Source organism: Anopheles coustani, chromosome 2 (genome assembly GCF_943734705.1).
Source record: "Anopheles coustani chromosome 2, idAnoCousDA_361_x.2, whole genome shotgun sequence".
Classification (NCBI taxonomy): domain Eukaryota; kingdom Metazoa; phylum Arthropoda; class Insecta; order Diptera; family Culicidae; genus Anopheles; species Anopheles coustani.
In genome coordinates, this window is record NC_071289.1 from 73,153,959 (window position 1) to 73,174,556 (window position 20,598).

Sequence of the window (20,598 nt, forward strand, 5' to 3'; positions counted from 1 at the left end):
TTTAAAATTTTCTTCAGGGTAACACTTACATTTTTACGTTTTGAGATGTAACCAAACGTGCTTCGTTTGGTGGTCAATAGTAACATTTCTTGCTGTTATGAGAGTTCAATTTTGCCGTTTTTTGCAGTTTTTCAGTTGTTCAAAAAATATTCCTCGAAAAGATTCAAATTATTGCATTATAACGTTAAAATTATGTTTTGTTTAAAATTGTAAATAATAGTTCTTGTTTCATATTGTGAATATCTTGTTGCAGGAACGAAAACCAATTTTTATGCTCACAGAGGATGTACTAAAGATGTTTCGGACTTCGGTGCAGGTACTAAACCATTTTCATCGAATCGTGGCGATGTTTTTCCTCAATATTCGCTCTCAATGTGTGACTTATGGTTTGAAAGCAACGGGTCCCCATGCTTCGGGCACCGGAGGTCCATTTAAATCCAACCATAAGCACGTAGAAATACTTCCGTTCTTGTATGCTTGTGTTGCCGTATGTGTTCGCTTAGCTGTTTGAAAAGCATTCTTTGTTTGTTCCCTTGACAACATGGAAACACCTACACCAACTGCATGACAACAATAACAGTGACCCTCTGCCTCTAACCCTCTTCTCTTCCCCTTTCTCCGGGGACCCAACCCCCGTGGATTTCCCTTTACTCAGCCTCGTTGGCGCGTTTGGAGTCCATTAAACCGAAAAGGCGGGCGCGGTTTCCATGACAACAATTGAATTAAACAACACCGAAACCCCCGTCGGTTGCAGGGGGTCCGTTTGGAAGGAAAATCCACCGCGACGGCACTCATACAGGTGCACGCGGTAGTGGAGAAAAATTGATGGAAGTGTGATGGAAGTCGGATTGAAAAACTACCCGAGGAGTTTGTGAACTTTCGGAGGGAGGCAGTCACTTCGAACGCGTTCCGCAGTACGGTTTAGTCAGACACATCCAACCGACATAGCGTTAAATGTTGGAAAAGAAAATTAAGAAAGCGACTGTCGAGTACGTGAATGTGAAAAAGAACTTTCATTTCTTCTCCATGACATGTAAACTGATAAGTCTAGTTCGTTCGGTTAAAGTAAATTATGTTTACAAACTGTTTGACCTTTCGAAGCCCCAAACAAAGTGGATGAAAGTATGCGGGAATATTGACTAACGTGAAAAAGTGACGTGTTACAAGCTTGTTCGACAGTTTAATCCAGTGTTTGTTTGCTTTTCTTTGAGTAAAATAACCTTTTAACACCCGATGTGTGCTATCTAAAGCTCTAGAAAAGGCATATAATGAGTTATGATTATAGATTGTGAAGTATGCGGGATGAGCATGAGCTGAAAGCATTACTCACTAGTGAAGAGAATGGATATGAGATGTGTATTAAAGCAATGTTTGTAGTGAAAACATAATCAGATTCGATTTTATTTGAATCTTTTTTATTGTCCCAAAGAGAAGGCTTTTGCTTGCCAAAGTAACACTTTTTGTGGTTAGAGTGTGTTTTTACTAACATCTTCGTGAAGGAGTGCACCTTTTATTGATGATATTTCCGTCGCCGAAGAGAGAAGTAGTGAAGGGTTCCGCGCGATAAAAAATATGGTTGTTTTGAGTGAGCGCTTTTCCGAACAAGTTGAGCACCGGTTGCCCGAAATACCAGAAAGGGCAATGTGATTTCGTGAGCGAAGTGAAAAGAAAACAGAACGTACGTACCAGCAAAGACGCAAAACACGCGATCCAAGCGACTCACCGGCTCTAACCCGATCAAACTTCGTCTCGCGGAGCTGGACCCGGCAGTCGAATGCTGTTGCACGGATTGATGAGGAACGCAGGCAGAAATAATGATGTGCAATTTTCGTGCCCTGATGGTGGCTGCGGGGTTGGTGCTGAGCATGACCACGCAAGGAACGCAAGGATACAGCAGCGATCCGCATCTGTTCGAGAATAGAGGTAATTTTTCCTGCTGAATTTCCTTTCGCTTACCTGCCCGTGCGGTGGAAGTTGGCGGAAGGAAAATGGGAAAACGGAAATGCAACCGAAAAGAGAAATTATCCCGGTCACAATCGGCGATCGTTCGCTACTCGATTTTTCACCGCTTTCAACCGGCCGCGTGACGGGGCAAACAGTTTCCATTCGGAAGCGCAACCCGCTCGGGGATGCAATTTTACGGTCACTTCTTCGCGATGGTAATTTTGTCTTCTTTTTTTTAGCTATGCATGTATCTCTCAGCCGTTTTTTGCGCAAATTTTACTGGCCGTCCTTTCGTGTTGTTCGTTCACATGCATTTCGGTGCATCTTGCTATCGTCATCTGGTGCAAGGATTCGCTTTTCCATCGTTACATTCGCGCGACCGGAGAAGAAAGTAGATAGCAAACAAGCATTAAAAAAAAGGATTCCAGCATCCCGTACCGCCCGGCGTGTGTTTTTGTTGTCTCCTAACGGCAGCTGATTGATTGACAAAGATAATTGAAATGCTTCAACGGGCCCCGAATAGCCGCCGGGTAGCGTATGTCACAAGGCCCGGCGCCATTATTGGCATGCCGGGAGTGCCACTGCAAGACGGCGGAAGTGACTAACGACTTTTTTCTCACGCCTCGGCCCGGGATTCCATGCCCGGCTGCTGCTTGTGATCTGCTGCGCCACCGGAAGCGTCCGGGCAAATAAACGGATGACACAAGTCGGATCGGGCGCAAAGAAAAGGGCGCAAGATGACGGAAGGAGGCGAATTTCCTGTTCCGACTGCAGCCCCTCTTTTCCCGGGGTGACATTCCCGGGGTAGCAAAACAACTTAATTACGCTTGCAAAACAACAACTTAATTGAATTAAGCGCTGTCCAGCGCGCGGCGTCGAACACGAGGTGCATCGTCATCGTTGGTGTGCTCGTGGTGGTGCAGCTGCAGTCTGCATACCACGGTTCGGTCAGTCTAGCATTAGAGGAAAATGTGTTTGGTGGAGTTTTTGTTTAGCGTTCTGCTGGGTTCCGAGGACATTAGTTGTTTTTTCTTCTTCTCTCCCCGCCAGACGACGAACTCTTGACTCGAGAGTGACTGGCGTATGATAATAGTTTTCCCCTACTCCCAGGGGCTGGAAAATATGTGCAAGATTTGTTTTGCTTTACGGTGCTTCTGCTAACTTGCTCTGCTTGTTGCCAAAGAAGAGCGGATGGCACTTTAGAGGGTTCAGTAACGAACCGAAAGAGTCGAAATAAATTGGACGAAATAATTTTAACTTCTACAAACACGGTTCGTTTGCTATCTGTTGTTTTGTGATTATTTGTATTAAACCATTTATTGCTGGGCTAGATAATTGTCATCTTATCAAATATGGGAAGATTTTTCATCGCTGTTTCATTCAAAAACATTAAAATTTGTTAGGAATGTTATGAACAATAGTGTCACATTGAATAAACTCACATACGATATTCTACATGTAGAATAATGCCATACAGGTTATTGATGTTACGTTGACAAACGGCGAGTTTTACATGTGATCCTTAATTTTATCTTTTTGTTACTGTTCTTTCAACAATATCCATTCTTCTTCGTAATTCTTATCACGTTTTAGGGTGTTTTAATGATTCTCCACCAAATTGAAAAGTGTACCGATTGGCCAACAAGTACTATTGTTTGCATACGTATACATTTTTCTGCATTTTAGCTTGGATATATAAAACGATTCACGCAGTTTGTTTAATTTATCGTTTCTTTTTATTTATGACATCTATCTTTTCTAACAAAAAAAGAAAAAAAAAACAAAACAGAATACTTTCATAAAGGAATATTTCAGGGAAGCAATGAAAAAAATGTAGTACTAATAGCCAGGCCTTCGTTCCTTCCGGTTGCAAGTTCAAAAAGAAAAAGAGCCTCCGACAAATTTACCCAAAATATGTACCGTAGCATAAGCAGACGACGCAATCGACGCTTCACAAATCATAGAACTTTTTTCGACCCAACCATTTCCCCGTTGCATCGTTCACCGAAATGGACATAAAATGTAATGTGGCGCAACCATTACCTGGCCCGTTGCGTCCCCTTTTTGCCGGATCCAAAACATCCATAACCAGGTTGTCACAACTTTTCATAAGCCATCCATCGGGACGCGGCACATTAGTCATAGAGTTTTAGGCTTTGTTTTCATTGCGATCCGGAACGAACTTTACTCGACGGGGGGTTTTTCCCTTCCGACGGGGTTTTGCTGGTGGGAGATGTTTTTCCTTCAGTTCCTCCACCGAGCAGAAATCAAATCCGCCTCCCCCTGAAAGACAAAAACGCAAACAACAATCCAAAAGAAACTCCCGACTCCGAGAAACTTCGATCCGAAGGCATCAAAGAATCGAAACTGTCTGTTTCCCTCGGGAACCATTATCTAGTTTTGTGTGCTGGTGTGGGTGTGTAGGGGGGGAGGGGGGGGGACCTTTGACAGTATCGACGCTCCGTGAGGGGGCGTATAAAAATGAGTTTTGTTAGAACGCACCATAAATAAGCGACATAAATGTACGCAGGACGACGAATAAAAATGGGTCGTCGAAGAAAATCACATCCTGTCGCGGGGAAAGGGTGAAAAACCGGCGGGGAATGTAATGGCGTGCGCTCTTGGGCAGAACCGAACCCGGTAAGAAATATTGTTTTATTTTTTGGCCTCCTCGTCCTTCCGATCGCGGCCGCCCGTCTTATCGGTCGTATGTTGTTTGCAAATGAATCAATGGTAGGGAAAATAGATTTCGAAAGCACCTCCGGAACGCCGGTTCCGCGTCCGGTAATGGATTATGGTCGCACCTTGCGCAAACGGTGGCACTTTTCCGAGCCCGGAACACGGGAGCGGGCGGTGCCGACGGCGATGGACGCGTGCCCGGAATGGGCAAAACTGGAACGATGTAATCTCTCGCTCGATGGCTCGCTCTTCGGGGAGTTCGCAGGATCGGGCTTCCTAAATCAAAAGTTTTCCCCGAAAGGAAAGCTCGCCCACCCGGCTGGCGACGGTGGCGTTTCTGTTGAAATAATGCGGCGTATTAACGGCGCTCGAGTTCGGGTGCAAACCGACCCCAGAGAATGGTTCGGATGAGACTCTAGGCTGGTGATATATTGAATGTATGCAAATACGGAATACGGTCGTCTCGGCCGGGGTCGAACCGGTCGAGCTTGTTTCAGCTCGTGCGCCTTGATTACTGAACCTAGCAGCCTCGGAACCTCCGAGCCCGGGTTAATCTGCAAACCATCCAACGGAGCCACCTCCGTGGGCTGGCGGGAGAGTAGGCACGCTTCCGGTTAGCAGACTGGAACGAAAACCGAATTGTTTGTGAAACCCATAATCAGCCCGAGCGTTGCGACATTTGCGACCGGTGATCTATTTGCGCCATTCCGCGTAAATGTATGCGAGACCGTGGCGGACCCGGGCGCTGTTAGCTGCCTTCGGGGGTGGAAATGAGCGTTATAGATGCTGGCATGCTTAACTGCCAATGATTGGAAATTAATCGCTTGCTCGTTGACGTTTCTCGGCCTTCACTGCGGGCTAGCAGTAGTGGAGGGTGGTGTTGGTGAGGGGTGGGAACAGTAGTACCGTGGTGGTAAAATTCAATTATTTTACTGATGCAACGCAATGTGAACATACAGTGATCGAAATGTGCACTTGTGCATATATGCTTTTGTACAAAAGGTTGTTTGGCAGCTTCGGGCTCTTTTGACTGAATATTTTCTGAAACATTTTGTTCAACACATTGGTTGAATCCATGATAATATTTTAACTATTTGGAACACATGTTAAAATTCTCAGTAAACTATTGAACTAAGCCACAGGGGATGTGTGACTGGAAAGGAAACATTTTGTGGGTTAACTTTATTCTGTGTATGGTTGGAAAGGTTCTGAGAAACTCCAACGCAGCGTAAATTTATGAGAAGTACCGCAGCTCTATCTGAATTTTTTATTTGTTTTGGTAATTGATAGAATTTGAATTTAAACGCAATAAATTTGCATGGCTTCAGAAACAACTGATGAGGCTTGTTAGACAATTTAAAGCTATAATTAAACATCATCATGTTCAACGGAAAAGCAAGTTTGTTGTGCCTCACGAGGCAAGATGAGATTATATTATTAGAAATTATTATGTAAATTAGAAAAACGGAACAACAGTGAAAAATGCTGTTAGATTGGAATAGTAACAGAGAAAATATTAAGTTATTATAATATTATAACTGTAGTTATTTTACCAAGTTCGCTCTTAAAGTGCTACGGAAGATTCACTAAATTATTTCGTATTTTTAGTCGAATCGTGTACGATTCTGCAAAGAACCTTCCAATTGAACCCGTATTATTACCATCCGATTTTGGATTCACTCGTTCAGATGTTAGTTCAAACGTCATGTTGTATTTGTTCTTCCCGGGCGATAGTTGCTGTGATATGGTTTACATTTGTTTCAGTAACCTTCAGTCGATGCATTCGGAAATGGTTTCCTGCTTTGTGTGTTCCTTTCTCCCCGGACATTCCTCGCGCCATCACCTCCCTCCCGGTGATTAGCGTCCGAGATCTCATTAAAACGCTAATCATTTCCTCCCTGCGCATCAGGCGGGAAGATTTTTCCCGGTACCGTTGTGGTCATAATTCGGTAGCGGGGGAAAAACAGCGTGTATGCCACAGTGTGCCTGTCTCACCTCCCCCAAATATGACAATCGTTCCTCCCACTGCACAATAACATTATGGTTGGGGGAGATGTCCGTAGGTATGACGGGTGGTGGGAAATAAATTAACAGCGAATCCATCTCTTCCGCGCGAAGGGGATGGGGAGTAAAGCGATGGGCTCCAGCGAGGGGATGGTCGGTCACGGTTTGCTGGCGCGTTTCAGTGCGTTTAGTGTGCGTGTGCCCAAGTGGCCTTCATGTCGATGCTTGCTGGTGCCGAGGGGCGAGGTGGCGCCGGCATTATTATGATACGTGAATTGAATTGTGGCCTCCGGGTCCGGTCGGCCAGCGGTGTCATCCGTGGTGGCCCCGGGGTTTGATGGTAGGCTCAATTCGTGTCCCCGAAACCAGCGTTGAAAGTGTGAGTGCTTGTTGTGTTTGCTCCCGTTCCGCTGGGATGACCATCCATGCTCTCATTTTCAGCTTTTTGAGGCTAATGATGCTCATGTGACTTTTAGCGGTGTCTGTTTTTGCTCGCGTGAGATTTCACTCGAATTTGCCTGTAATTGTTATCAAACGTGTTGTGTGTGTTTTTTTGCCATTTTAATGACTTAACCCCCAATGGACACTCTAGTTCGCTTTTGGGCAGTGTGATTTTATTTTTCACCCACTTTGGTTTGGTTTTCATCTCCGACCGACATATTTGAAGCGTTCTCAGATTGCTCCCCCGGTGGTCGGAAAATGTGGCCTGAACAATGGGCTGTCATTTGCGTTCCGCGAAAAGCCTAAATGTGGGCACTATGTTGGATGCATCAAGTGCGGTGGCGCAAATAGTAATTGGCAAAAATAGTCACGATTTTTTCGTTCGACTTGGACATTGTGGTTTTTCTATGCAACACTAGTTCGTAGTTGTTTAATATATATAATTTTATCGATACTATATTTGGTTGACGAGTCCCTTAAAGCATGTTTCGTTAAATATTGTTGTATGTAGAAGTAAAATCTGAGTGTTTTTTGATAATGGCTCTCAAACAGAAGCGTTTGTCATTATTTTTGAGGAAGTTCAGTAAATAAATCCTCCTTCCCTTCACGAAAAATGAAATTATTTTTTTTTAAATGTGTATCCTCTACTGGCAAGAAGATCTGCATAAATGTGGTGTTATTTTTAGCCACTTCCTGTTGACCGTCGGGACCGCTCATATATTGGGCCGGTCGTGATCGGATTGGGTTTCCCAAAAACCCGTCCGAACCTCTGCTGCTAAAAGCTGTGCAAAAGTGTCCTCCCGGTGCGTGCCACTCCCTATTCCCCGTCCTCCTTTCCCCCGGAGGGAGGTGATGGCCACCGTTGATCATCTAGTCGTCATGGTCACCCGGTCCACCGGGTGGTTGGTGAGTCTATTGACAAATTTCGATTCAACGAGCGTTGATCTAATTTTGATGCTCCGGCAACGGATATTAATCCGTTCGCAACGATTCGCGGCAATTGGGCTTGGGGTGTGTATTTGTGTCTGTGTGCGTTTGTGTGTGAAGAGCAGCCACCTGTTCCGGCCCCTGGCGGTGCTACTTGAAGGCACCGTCATTTGCACCACGTGTGCGAATCGTTTGTCATACGGTGTTTCGCGGGCGTTCATTCGATCGTCGCCCGATTCAACCGGCCATTTCCGGGTGGGAGAGAGAGAAGGAGAGAGTGAAACGAATGCTGCTGATGGCGACAGCTGTGGCAGGGCACCTTCTGAGGCCTTGTCAACGGAACCACGGCTGCGAAAAACCGTCACCAGGTGATGAGCGATGCCGATTTGATATTGATACAGATTTCGGCCTCCTGAAGCTCCCTCGGCTCAAAATGCCAACAGGCTGGTCTTGGGGCGTCCTTCGCCAAACTGACCTACCGAGTAACGGTGGAAGTTGGGTACCAAACAGCCCGACTCATGTTGCTGGCGGTGCGATTCCCGAAAACCCCGATGATGGATTTTATTGGGCGGTACTTAAATCACACTTACCTTTCGGGCTCCAGTTGGCTCCGTTTTTGGCACGATGCCCAACGTTCCTTCACGCCCGGCATCCGGTGGGAAGAAGGAAGCGGAATCGGGGAAAACAAAAAAAAAAAAATAGGAAAACAGTATCGCGCCATGATTGCCAAATTTATTGACCCTTCCGTCCGGCTTGGGGAGCCGATTTTTAGTGGTCGGTTTTTAGATTTCCCTCGACGGGTTGCACTTTGCCAGGCCTTTGGTTTAAAGGTGATTGAATTTTTCGCGAGAGAAGAATAATGGACGTCAATTTCGGGACCGCAGCCGCGAAGTCGTTAGGCAAAACGAGTCGATGGATGTTCGCCGGGGGCCGCGATAGATGAAAATTGTGATGGAAATGCGTGAGTGATGCGTCGCTGAAAATGGCCACTCGGACAAACCGGGCTTGAATTCAATCGATTGGCAGATTTTAATCCAAGATAAGTGTTTTATTACACGCGGTGAGGAGGAGAAGGGGATGGGAAGGCCATAGCTTAGCCACGATTAGACACAGAACCGGGATATGAGGGAGGTGGAAGGGGCCATCCGGCGGGTCGATCATCATTTACGCATGGGTGGCGTTTCGCACGGGCTGCCGGAAAATCCATCAAGCCCGCCAGCCCGTGAGCCGGCGGGCAAGATAAATTTTAAGTGTACTTTGTGTCCCGACCGCTCGTCCGGAGGGTGAATCTTCCGGCCCTGATGCCCCATCCCCTCCCCCTCTCTCCCTCCCCGGTCCGGTGGAAGATTGATTTTTGAAGGGAATTATTAATTTAGCGGAAATAAACTAAGCGTTTTCCGGATCCTTTTTATGGTCTCCGGGAAGCCCCGTGCGCACTCGCGCCAACTTCACCATCGGGAGGGTGGTTTTGCTGAGATGTGTAAAGTAAATGTACGGCCAACATTATTTCCAGCCCGTTTTCCTGGCCCGCAAAGGGGAGAGCGGGAAAAAAATAAGCGGATATTGAATGCGGTGAAGATGGACTTCGTTTCCCACCCCCTTCGGGGAAGCCTACAGTTCCCAGAAAAAAGGGCTATTTTCCAGGATTTCACCCCGGGCAGGAATGCGGTCACCCACTATGATTGATATCTCCCGGATGGAATGGCCCCAGCGTCAATGTGTTCCGATCTGTTTAGTGAGAGGTAACCCTTGTGGGATTTAGTTTTGGGAAGTGAAAGTTTGCTTGCTCAGCTGCCTCGAGAACGATCGAGATTTATTGTTTACAATAAACCAATCCACCAAACACAAACACACCGACGCCGAACGGTGCGCAAATGGTGCAGAATTAATGTAGAAACAAATGTCCAAATGGAGTCACTTGACAGCGCGCTTTCCGGCTTGCGAAAAATTAAATGGATCGGGTTCGATTGTCCTTCGGCTTTACTTAAACAAACGGGGTCGTTTTTCTTCCTCCACACGGTGGGCTGTTTATCATCCCCGACCACACAGATTGTATTAATAACTACCAACAGTTATCGTGACGAGAAGCATTTGTGTTTTATTTTCTGGAAGAATTTTCCCGGATGGGAAATCCATTGGATACAAACAAGCCTGGCGAAGGGTTTTGCCTTCCGCGGGTTCAGCGTTTAGCCTCACTCACTCCTGGTTAGGGATAACAATCCGTGAAACAACCGCAACCGGTCTGGTGAGTCAATGTTTCCGAAGTAACGGCAGTTGTTTGGTTCGACAGGAAGGGGCTTTTCTCGGGAAAATCGACCTGAGCGCCTCGGGGAACCGTCGAGCGGTGGTGGTGTTTGTTGAATCGATAACCGTGTACAGGCGGAAGTAAATTGATGCTTCCTTTGTACTTCCCCCCTCCCCTCCTCCCGGACGGTTACCGGGATTTTCCAGCGTTTGTTGGCCTTATTAGAATGCTGTTTTCTCGAAACCATTGGCCACCATCGTTCGGAAACCACCTGCTTCTTAACCTAGCTTCCACCGTCTGAGGCTGTGTGAGGTAACTTTTCATAACTTGCGCTCGAAGGCGTCGAAGACGACGCTGCTGATGGCGATGATGACGGCCAACTTTTAGTTTCGCGTCTTCCCCTTCCGCCGGCCTTCCGGTGAAAGTTCAACCTCAACTGGTTCGACCGACGACGACGGAAGCTCGGAATTTTCCACCGTTTTAGCCACGCAGATCGGTTCGCTGGCGTTGCGGTTCTTTGCGGCCAGGATGGCCACGGTGGCCGCTTACGCTTCTTTCACGCGTCAGCGAAACAACGCCTGCGACCGCAAGCCCGGGCCGGGAAAGAAAGTGAGCGAAGTAAGCGGAAAACTTTCCCGCAAACCGGATCACCACCCCCCACGCCGCCCGGAAAACCGATCAGAATCCATCCACTTTCGTTCGGCTATTTATTCTTTTCCTCCACTCCAGCGCACTCTCTATCTGTCTGCCTCCCCCTGGTCCCCCGTTCCCGATTGCCAATTTGCCTTCACTTGTTGTTGTGCGAAATATGTTTGCTCAGCGAAAGCGGATTTCAGGTTACGACGGTGGGAAGAAAAGGGGGCGAGCTACTTATGGTCAGTGGGGAGGGAGGCAGAAAGGAGACGTTTAAAGTAAGAGATCCCTTTTTTGCGCTTTTCTTCAGTAGTTTGGCGGATTTACTGCTCGTTTCGTTCCGGTTTGATGAACGTGGGCTCGGGAACTGGGGGTGGGAACACACACACCAACGCTCGAGAAGAAGCTGTGTCGCGTCCAGCAAAGCGACGCACAATAAATCCTACCCGGGAAGCGATGGTTGTTCATCTTCGTGTGCATTAATATTATTTTGATTTGATTCGAAGGCTCTATGGCAATAAATCATGATCGCTTTCGGCATGGAAAGCGTGTGCTTTTTCTGCGAGCGAATTTGTTTCCTTTTTCCTCTTTACATTTTACGAGTTTGTTTACTGTAGCTGAACAACCACCGATTGCTTACAAAGCATTTGGAATATCAATCAGGAGGGTCTGTTGAGTTTGTCGATGCAGGCTGATTCAGGAGACAGTATGTTTAAATGAAAAGTGTGGTTTTTATATTTGCATTTCAATCAGTATAATTTGAACGAGTATTTTCCAATAATTAAAAACCAACCCAGCATAACTTTGCTCTCACACTGTAAAATTCCATACATTCCACACAAAGTTGGATTTTTTTTCAATGAATCCTGTGTCATGGTAGAAATTTGTTTCGTTTTAATCAGTGTTAGACACGTCACAACACGTTTCGATATCAAACACAAATGGTTGGCCTTTTTTCGCTTAAATAGTTGACATCTTCTATTATCAATAATAATGAGGAATTTACTTTTACTTGAGCTTTGAGGTATTTTGGTTGTTCATTTTGATATGCTCCGATTTTATTATTTCATGTTTCATTACTTTAATTAACTGTTAAAATAGAATAGTGGATTTTGTGGGCTTTGCGTTTGGCGAATGAGCGAGACTCTGCAAGAAGGGAGATACATGTATTGACAATTTGATCCGTAGTGCAGAACAATAAGATCAAAACTAACGATCTCGTACGGCAGTAACAGAACAGAATACGACGGAACTGATAGAGAAGAGTAATAGCAATAAGTAGTAGGAAAAGGGAATTTAAGGAAAGCGTAGGAAAAGAGCAGAGAGAGTGGATCGAATACGTGATAAAGATTAAATTTTAAGGCGTTCAGTAAAAAAAGACTATAAAATAGTCTAACGATAAAAAGCGTGTTGATCTTGTTAGTGGCGCAACCATCTCGGACAGTTCATTCCGAACTATAACTGAACATTGCTTCTCGACAAACATATTTCTTATTCAATAAGGATTATGTGAAATGTCTACTTTAAGTTTTTTGTCGAACTCTTAATCTTCTTTGCACTAAAATTATAGTAAATTTGTGATTTATTAAAGGTTATTGACGTATTATCTTGTTTCATGCATGTCTGACCGACTCCAAGATGGCTACATCATCGGGAACTACCTGCAAGCCACGGACCAGGACATCCGGGACTTCTTCTGGACCGGATCGGGCGACGGTCCGAGTGCTCTGAACCCGTTCGAGCGATTTCCCATCAGCGAAGATGCCATCATCAAGACGGCGACGGTGGTCGCGACCGTCTACATCGATCGGAATGCGCCCCGCGACGGCTACGACGACCTGTGCATCTTCGACTGTCCACCGTCCGTCGGCGACCACCACGAGCACGATGGAGACTACCCGTCCGACGATGGCGTGGATTTCGGGCCCGGCCTGTCCATCGATAACGTCACGCCGACGGATCGACGCTTCTGGCTGATGACGGTCGTGGGCGGGCTGTACGGGCGGCAGGACTATCCGATGCTCGAGAGCAAGCTGGCCCGACTGTATCGCGTTGCATTCGCCAGGTATGTACGCCGCGTGTAGTGACGGTGATTTAGCCGGCGGAACAAAAAACAATAGCTCACCCACCCTCGTCCCGTTTCCCCCGGTTTTCCATGCGCAGACAACAGGCATTACATCTCGGCATCAACGGAAGCAGCAGCAACCAGCACAACAATACACTCGAGAGGCAATCGATGGACTCGGATATTTTGTGGCGTACCAAGCGTCGGGTTCAGCAGCAGGATTCTGGAAGCTCGCGGAATGAAAATGTCATCGCACGGGAAGGCGGGTGGAGCCGTGGCCGGGGACGCACCGGACACCGGGGACGGAAAAGCGCACTCCACAAAAGAGACACCGGTAGCTCGGTACTCGACGGTTTGGTGGAGCGAGTCGCCAGCGACGTCCTGCCGGTGCCGCCCGTCGTGGAAATCATCGGAAGTCAAAGTGAACAGTCGGCGGAGGGCAGCGGGGGCGGTGGCGAGGAACCGTTACGGTACGTAGCTCAATCACTGGGGCGCACTTTTCGGTCGCCATTGTTTCGCCATATGTCCTATTTCTTTTGTCTTCGGGGAAACGTCGTTGGTCGGGGTCCCTCTTTTCACAAAAATGCAAAACAACTCTCCTAGCCTGAACGTTCCTCGGAGGAAAAAGAACCGAGGGAAGAAAAAAAAGACTTCTTCTAGAGAGAGTAGGCTCTCGAACGATTTTCCATCCTTCAACAAATGGCTTCCGTGTCCGATCGTCGACTGTACGTACCGCCGGTAATCGTTTCAGCTCGCCGAACGTCGACGGCGCGGTGGAGGGCGAACCGGGCCCGAACCGGACGGTGGTTAGGCGCAACCAGGACAAGGATGCATACTCGACCGGGCGGCGGAAAGTGCGGATCCTGATACACAATACCACCCACTTGCGGGAGGAGGATCGATTGTCGATGGATGACGACGAGGCCGATGGTCGGGACGCAAACAACAATCGGCTGAAGGGTTCGCCGGCCGCAGCGGGCGGAGGTGCGAGGAGGCGAGGCGACGGCAGCCCGGACACGGCAAAGTAAGTGCGTACTTGTGGCGTGGAAAAGCGGTGTGGGGGGAAAGAGATACTGTAGAGTGGAGCGCACTAATAGAGCTCTGCGGGAAACGGCATCGGAGTGAAAACCGAAAAATATGCTTTTGATCTGCTTGGAGGGCTTTGTTTGTGTCATCGTCGTAGTTTCCGCAGGGATCGATTGCCGTTGGATTCAGTCCCAATGTTGGCAGCTGGGGCGGTATTCGATGCAAAGCGTTCTTGACTGCGAGAAGAGCTTTACAGCGTTTTATTGATGGAATTAGAGGCATCTTTCTGGCGTGCCTGTGCGGGTCAAGTAGATGAAATGACCATTCCGTAGACCTATTTTATTTGTTATGTCTAGAGTTGTGTACTTCCGATGCAGATTAATGAGTCTGAATGACTCTTTGTATCGTTTTAGAGAATCGTTTAAAGAGAGATTGATGAATCCCAAAGATTCCTTAAAGTTAAAAAAACAGAAAACTAAAGACCGAAAAATAGTCAGAGAGACCCCCTTTTTCATTTTGGTCGCATGATCCACGCCAATGAAAGAATCACGAAGATTCATAAAGATTCATGAACATTCATAAAGGTTCCGAAAAATTCATCAGAGTTTGATTCAAATTCCAAAAGATTCGTGAGTCAATCTGAATGATTCCTAAGGTGAAAGATTCATATGATTGAATCTCGTTTTAAAATTCATAAAGCACATCACTAGTTTTTTTTAATAATTTGGTAAAACCTGCGGCTTAAAATGGATATCGATAATTTAATAATAAAAGGACAGAAGAGTAAGTACAAACAGTCCTCTAACTTTTTCACACGTTATTTTATTTAGTACATTTATTCTTAAAACTCTTTGATCTACCTAAGGATTAAGATAGTACTACGAAAAACTTGGCAAATTGTTAGTTAGTCCCCGCAACTCTTGTTCTAGCCGGCTTTATTCATTTCTCGTTAAAATTGATCATCTCAATCCTTAAATCTTTTCAAATCTTCTGGAATAGATACTTCGAAAATCGATAAACAAGTGTTTTTTAGAGTGGATAAAAAAAAGCTGTTTCAAAAACGATACTTTAATACTTTTTCAGGTTAAATGTTTGATAGTGTTTTCAAACTTTGTAACTAGTTTGCAAGATGATTTAACGAATGGGTTTTGAAACATATGCTAAGGACGTTAATATAATATTATTTCATTGAGAAATCTGACCTAAAACAGTTTGAGATGTTTTGAGATCTAGTAAAACAAAGCAAAAATTGTTCAAATTTAAGAAGATTGTGATTTAAAACCAACTGAAGAAGATCGTGATACACTTTACAAGAGCTCTTTCCAATAAAACCACACGATTGCATTCGGGAGGTAGTTGTGGGCTTTGAGATATCTAAGCAGTTGGGGCGCGAGCCATTTGACTCAGCGTAGGATTGTGGTAAACTATAAACTGAAGTTGATTAACTTTCCACCGATTGCGAATCCGTACTCGTTGCAGCCCGTTGCTGAATCAGACCGAGATAATCTACTCAGTGTTCGTGGGCGGTCTGCCGGTGCTGGCCACGACCGCAGCCGAGGACATGAAGCTGATGTCGCAGGACGAGATGGAGCACGTGCTAGGGACGATGGTTTACCTCAAGGCCGACCGTACGTACACAGAGCGCGCGTCAACTGACCGCTAATAGGCGCGTGAATGGAGTTGGAGCGTCTCTGGTTTTGCATTTTTGTTCGCCGTTGTGTACTTGCAGCGTACTTGAAGGAACCGCAGGCGACGCCACTGATTCCGTCGACGCAGAATGGCAGCGGGAATGTGATAGCGTTGATCGGCCAGAACCCCAGCCTGTTCGTGGTGTCCTGTGTGGCCGCCCTGCTCCTGTTGGTGCTCTGCGTGGGGCTGTTCCTGTTGGCGCGTGGTAAACGGAAGCACATCACCGAGCTGAAGAAGTAAGTGCGGTCGTAAGGCTGTCACGTTCGCAGCAATTTTTGACGTTTCGTTCCCTTGCAGGCTGGAGTCCACCCAGGCGCTCGTGATGCCGGGCACGATTAGCGAGGAGTTGAACGCGCTCAAGACGGGCGAGAGTGGTAGCAGCCGGCAGCCTTCGCCGTACGCCCGCGACCCGTCCGCCTCGGTGAGCCTGATGGCGCACAAACCCTCGCCGACGATCCACTTTCCGCTGCCTCCGATGACGCGGCCCACCTCATCGTCCTCGAGCTATTCGTCCGACTCCTCCGTGTACTATCCGAAGCGCAAACTGAAGCACCAGCATCATCATCATCACCATCACCACCTTCATCCGACCCAGCAGCAACCGTTGCACCACGAGCTGCTGGACGAGAAGGCGGTCAATCTGAGCAACAAACTGCAGCGACAGTTCCCGCCGACGGGCGCTCAAGAGAATGTGTACGCCTCGGTGCAGAAGCCAAAGAAGGAGCACAAGCGGCGCCGGAAGTACCTGGGCGAGAATCGCGTCGGATCGTTCGAGGGCGGTGGGTTGGCACCGCCTCCGAGGAGTCCGCTTACGACCACCACCGCCAGTAGCGGCAGTCCGAGTGACCGCTCGTACGATGGCCGCCAGCCGGCGTTGGTGCCGGCGCTCCCGTACGGCCATCATCCTAGCGAGACGCTCAACACCGACGTCATCCTGAAGCACTACCTGAAGCGAAAGCCGCTGGTGGGGTACGGCGATGGCCATGGCTTGCCGGTGGAGGCACTCAACCGGGACAAGATCCGACTGCTGGAGGGGACCGTGTCGGTAGACTCCGGGAGCATTGGGTCGTACCTGAGCATGGCGTCGGTGAAAAGTTTCCCCAGGTGAGCTAACCGAGGCCTAGAGTGACACAGACGAACTATAAGAAGGGTGTGAAGTTCTCCTCTCCAAGTGCGAAACGGAATGCTGCAGTAACAGATAATTCTGACCTAAAACGAAGTTACCTTTTTATCCAACTTTAACACCATAAGTCATCTGCAGTTTAACACGTTGACTGACAAGCGTTTTTAGCACACTTTTTTAGTACAATCTTTTTTAATATATTTTGTTTATAACATTCATTAAACCAACGATTTTCGAACAAAGGCTAATCAAAAATTTAGCTTCCCAAAGAATTGATATAGAATATTACTATAATTTTTATGTTGCATTTTCATTTATTAATAGGTCAAAAAAAATTAAAACTGATTTTTGCTGTCACCCACTTTTGGGTGACATGGCAGTCAACTTGTTAAACACAAAAAATCTCGAATATGACTTTGGAGAACTCAATTTGAATGACTGCAAAACAACCTGCTTCCAAAAGAACACATATTTTCTTGTATTGTAAATTTTTAGACTAATCAATCGTTATAAGCATGAAGAGCTATTATTATCAATTTAGTATTGATTCGTTTAACACGTTCGGTACCGCGTCACCCAAATATGGGTGACAGCAGTTCTAGTTCTAAAAAGTTTTTGACCCATAAATAAATGAAAATGCAACATAAAATGTATAGTTATATTAACAATCAGTTATTTGGTGCGCTATGTGTTTGCTTTGCCTTTGAAAACAATCGGTTTAACAAATATCATAAACAAATTGTAACTAAACAAATTGTACTAAAAATTGTGCTAAAACGCTTGGTACGCAAAGTGTTAAAAAGTAGTAGAACTACAAAGGGTTTTTGTTGAATACTATTTTCATTGTGTTGGGGGTTTTTGCTCAAGAAACTCAAGGTTTTTTGTATGAGTTTCATTTCATTAAATCTGAACAATCTCAACATTTTGCTTCATACTTTTAAGGTTTTATCCTGTATACAATGTATCTACCTCTATGTCCTTGCATCTTTTCCAGATGCTTCGTACCGGAACCGCTGAGTCGTGTGCTGGAACCGGTTACCATGACCCACCTAGATCAGTCGGACGTGTACGCCGACGGGATGAAGTCCACCGGGCCCGATACGGCCGGCACTAGTCAATACAATACCGACACGGAGGTGCACCTGTCGCGGACGCAGAGCGACGGTGCCGATCCGGGCGTCGTCGGTCCCATCGTGTGGCAGATGCACAAGCGGGAAATGGATGGTAAGGGTGTGGGAAAATCTTGAAATATATGCCCTCTACTTGAGAGTTTACTTCCGCCATCTTCCAGAGATCGCTAGTCCCATGCGGGATCCCGTCGTCACGAGGAACCGCTTCGAGGGATTGCTCGAGGGCGCAATGCAACTGTACACCGACGGGCCGGAGCGGGAAGAGGAGCAGAAGAACTCCATCCCACTGCCGGGAGTCATCAGGCCGGTGGAAAACCGAGGAAAATCAGCTGTCGTTGTAAGGTTAGAGATTCGCTGAAGCGAACTGGATGCATCCAATATTTCTTTCGATCCGCTTCCTAACATCGTGTCCTTCGCTTCCAGAGAAACATCGCGCTCCTCCTCGGCAACCATCCGCCCGGTGACGGCCGCCCCGGGTCGTAAACCGGGGATGGACAAACCGTCCGAATACCCTCCATCACCCGGGGCCGCCCTTGGACGTGGTGGTGGCGGCGGTGCCTGGGGCAGTGGCACTCACTCTCCCCTGGTGCGCCCGATGAGTGCCGGACCGTTCCACAGCCCTCAGGGACCTCCGGCCCTGGAGGTGACGCGCATTACGGCCCCCCAGAGCGTCCTGCAGTCGACCGACCTCTCCACGGCGCCCCTTCTGCAGAACATCATGCAGGAACTGAAGCGTTTTCGCAACGAGCCGCAATAGAACGCCGCCGGGAACTGATGGGGATTTAATGAGCAATAGAAATTCGGGAAGAGTCTTTCGGGTTTTTGTTTTTTCCTTCTCTGTCGTAACGCTGTCGTCTCGTATTTCGAAGCGGTTCGGTCAAACGCCGAACGGTTCGGTTTTTATACATATACGTATTTATACACTACGCGTATTTAATAACCTCTAGAATGTAACGTCGTGCATATCGTCGGCCGGAAAGTGTTCAGACGGGAGCCGGGAAAACGTAAAAGCGAATAAAACCTATCTGCCTCTAACGTAGTTTCCCTTTTTCGGTCGATTTTCTGGGAGCGGTTTTTTTTTGCTGGCGGTGACAAAAGTGGCACGTAGTTTATCTGGATTATCCAAATGGTGGTCGAAACAAAACCCGGATGAATGCGTAGAATTGTAAGCAAATATATATCGTACGTGCTACGGTATCTACCGATGTTCGTGGCATCCAATCGAATTTAGTTAGTCATTGGTTGTTTTTTTCAAAAGTATTTTAATAGGTTTACCATTTTGCGAGTGAAATCCTGCTTGTTTTATGTTTGTGCTGAGTTTTTGAAACTTTTGAATAACACAAAAAAGTAGGATTTTATCTCCCGCCCTGTAAATGCGGAAAAGCAATCCGCTGGACGAATTTTCTACCTAGTTAAAATCGAATTTACTATCCTAATATCCGAAGCATTTTCGAGAATAAAACACCCGCGTATGGCGCGGACGGAGGACATAAGCCGACCGTTTTCCCGGATCGCCCGGTACCAGAAGTGGACGTATTATCGTTTCATATCGCGTAAAGCAGCAGCAGCATCGGCGAGCGGCAATTTTTCAAAGCATCATAAATGTCATGTTTCGTGCGAACACTCGAACACCGGTTCGCACCGGGACATAACAGGATTTTCCAATCCCGCCTGTCCCGTTCCGAAACCGGTAGCAAAGGCTGCACCAAGGGAAAAGTGCAACCGGACTGGGGGAAGAAACCCGAGAAGGGATGCTAGCAAAATGATGCTGCCATCGATTTGTTGGCCTGTTGCGGTTGGATCCGGGGCGGTGAAGAAAAATAATCCTTTTTGCTCGATTTTATGATTTTTTCATTGCCCTTTCCTAGTTCCTTGTTTAGCCATCGGCACCGGGCGGGGGAAGTGCGGAGTGGTTGTGGACAAATAAAATAAGAAAAGTGAAAATGTACATGATTCGTACGGTGGCACACTGGGGAGCATAATACGAGGACCATATGAGGTATGTTTTAAACTTGCTTCAAATTGTCATTACTAAGAGGAAAGTCAGTTGATAACATTTTTGTACATGTTTTCTTTTTATTATAAATTGCTGGCCATAATTGGACTGTAAGCTTTGGTGTTAATCTTAAGCCCACCACTGTAGAAAGGAACGAGCACGAACGCGCTCGGCTAGCACCAATCGAATTCTATTTTATAATTTATTTCTTTTTAATCCAATAAATCATATCGAGTAATAAATGCTGCAACGGCTTTGCTGACATGATTCGCTATACTCGTCCGGCTTTGTGGGTACACATTTGTGTGTGTGCTATGAGTGCAATGTAACGATGGTTTCCTAGGGAACGAATTTTCCCGCTACTGATAGAATCCGATTCTGTCTTCCAATTGCTTGTTACAACTCAATTGGTGGTTTGTTCGCCAATTGTGAGACCTTGTGGAGACCATCTCCATCATTTATCCAACACCGCTGCAACGTTGTCTACGAACGGGCGGAACAACCTGCTGACGGGTTTCCCACAGTGGAAAGCGTGGATAAACTTCCGTGGTCAGCACGTTTCTCTTTGATCGCGAATGCTTTTAAGATGTTGCACGGAGCTTGGACTTTTGCTTCGCCACGGTGCGGGAAAACTTCGAGTCCGGGCGTTTCACTGACCACAGACTGTACACGCTCGCTTTCGCTCAGCTTCCGTGT

At 46.8% G+C, this 20,598-nt stretch overlaps 1 protein-coding gene across 1 annotated transcript; it reads left to right on the forward strand.

Annotated features, from left to right (window-relative positions):
- The first annotated feature begins 1,814 nt into the window (after window positions 1-1,814).
- Window positions 1,815-18,663, forward strand: LOC131264986 (uncharacterized). Its single transcript, XM_058267246.1, has 10 exons — window positions 1,815-1,923; window positions 12,512-12,938; window positions 13,037-13,408; window positions 13,690-13,962; window positions 15,444-15,592; window positions 15,694-15,889; window positions 15,951-16,757; window positions 17,771-18,000; window positions 18,068-18,248; window positions 18,330-18,663. Exons 1-10 carry the CDS (start codon window positions 1,815-1,817, stop codon window positions 18,661-18,663), a joined length of 3,078 nt encoding a protein of 1,025 aa, XP_058123229.1.
- The last annotated feature ends 1,935 nt before the right edge of the window (window positions 18,664-20,598 follow it).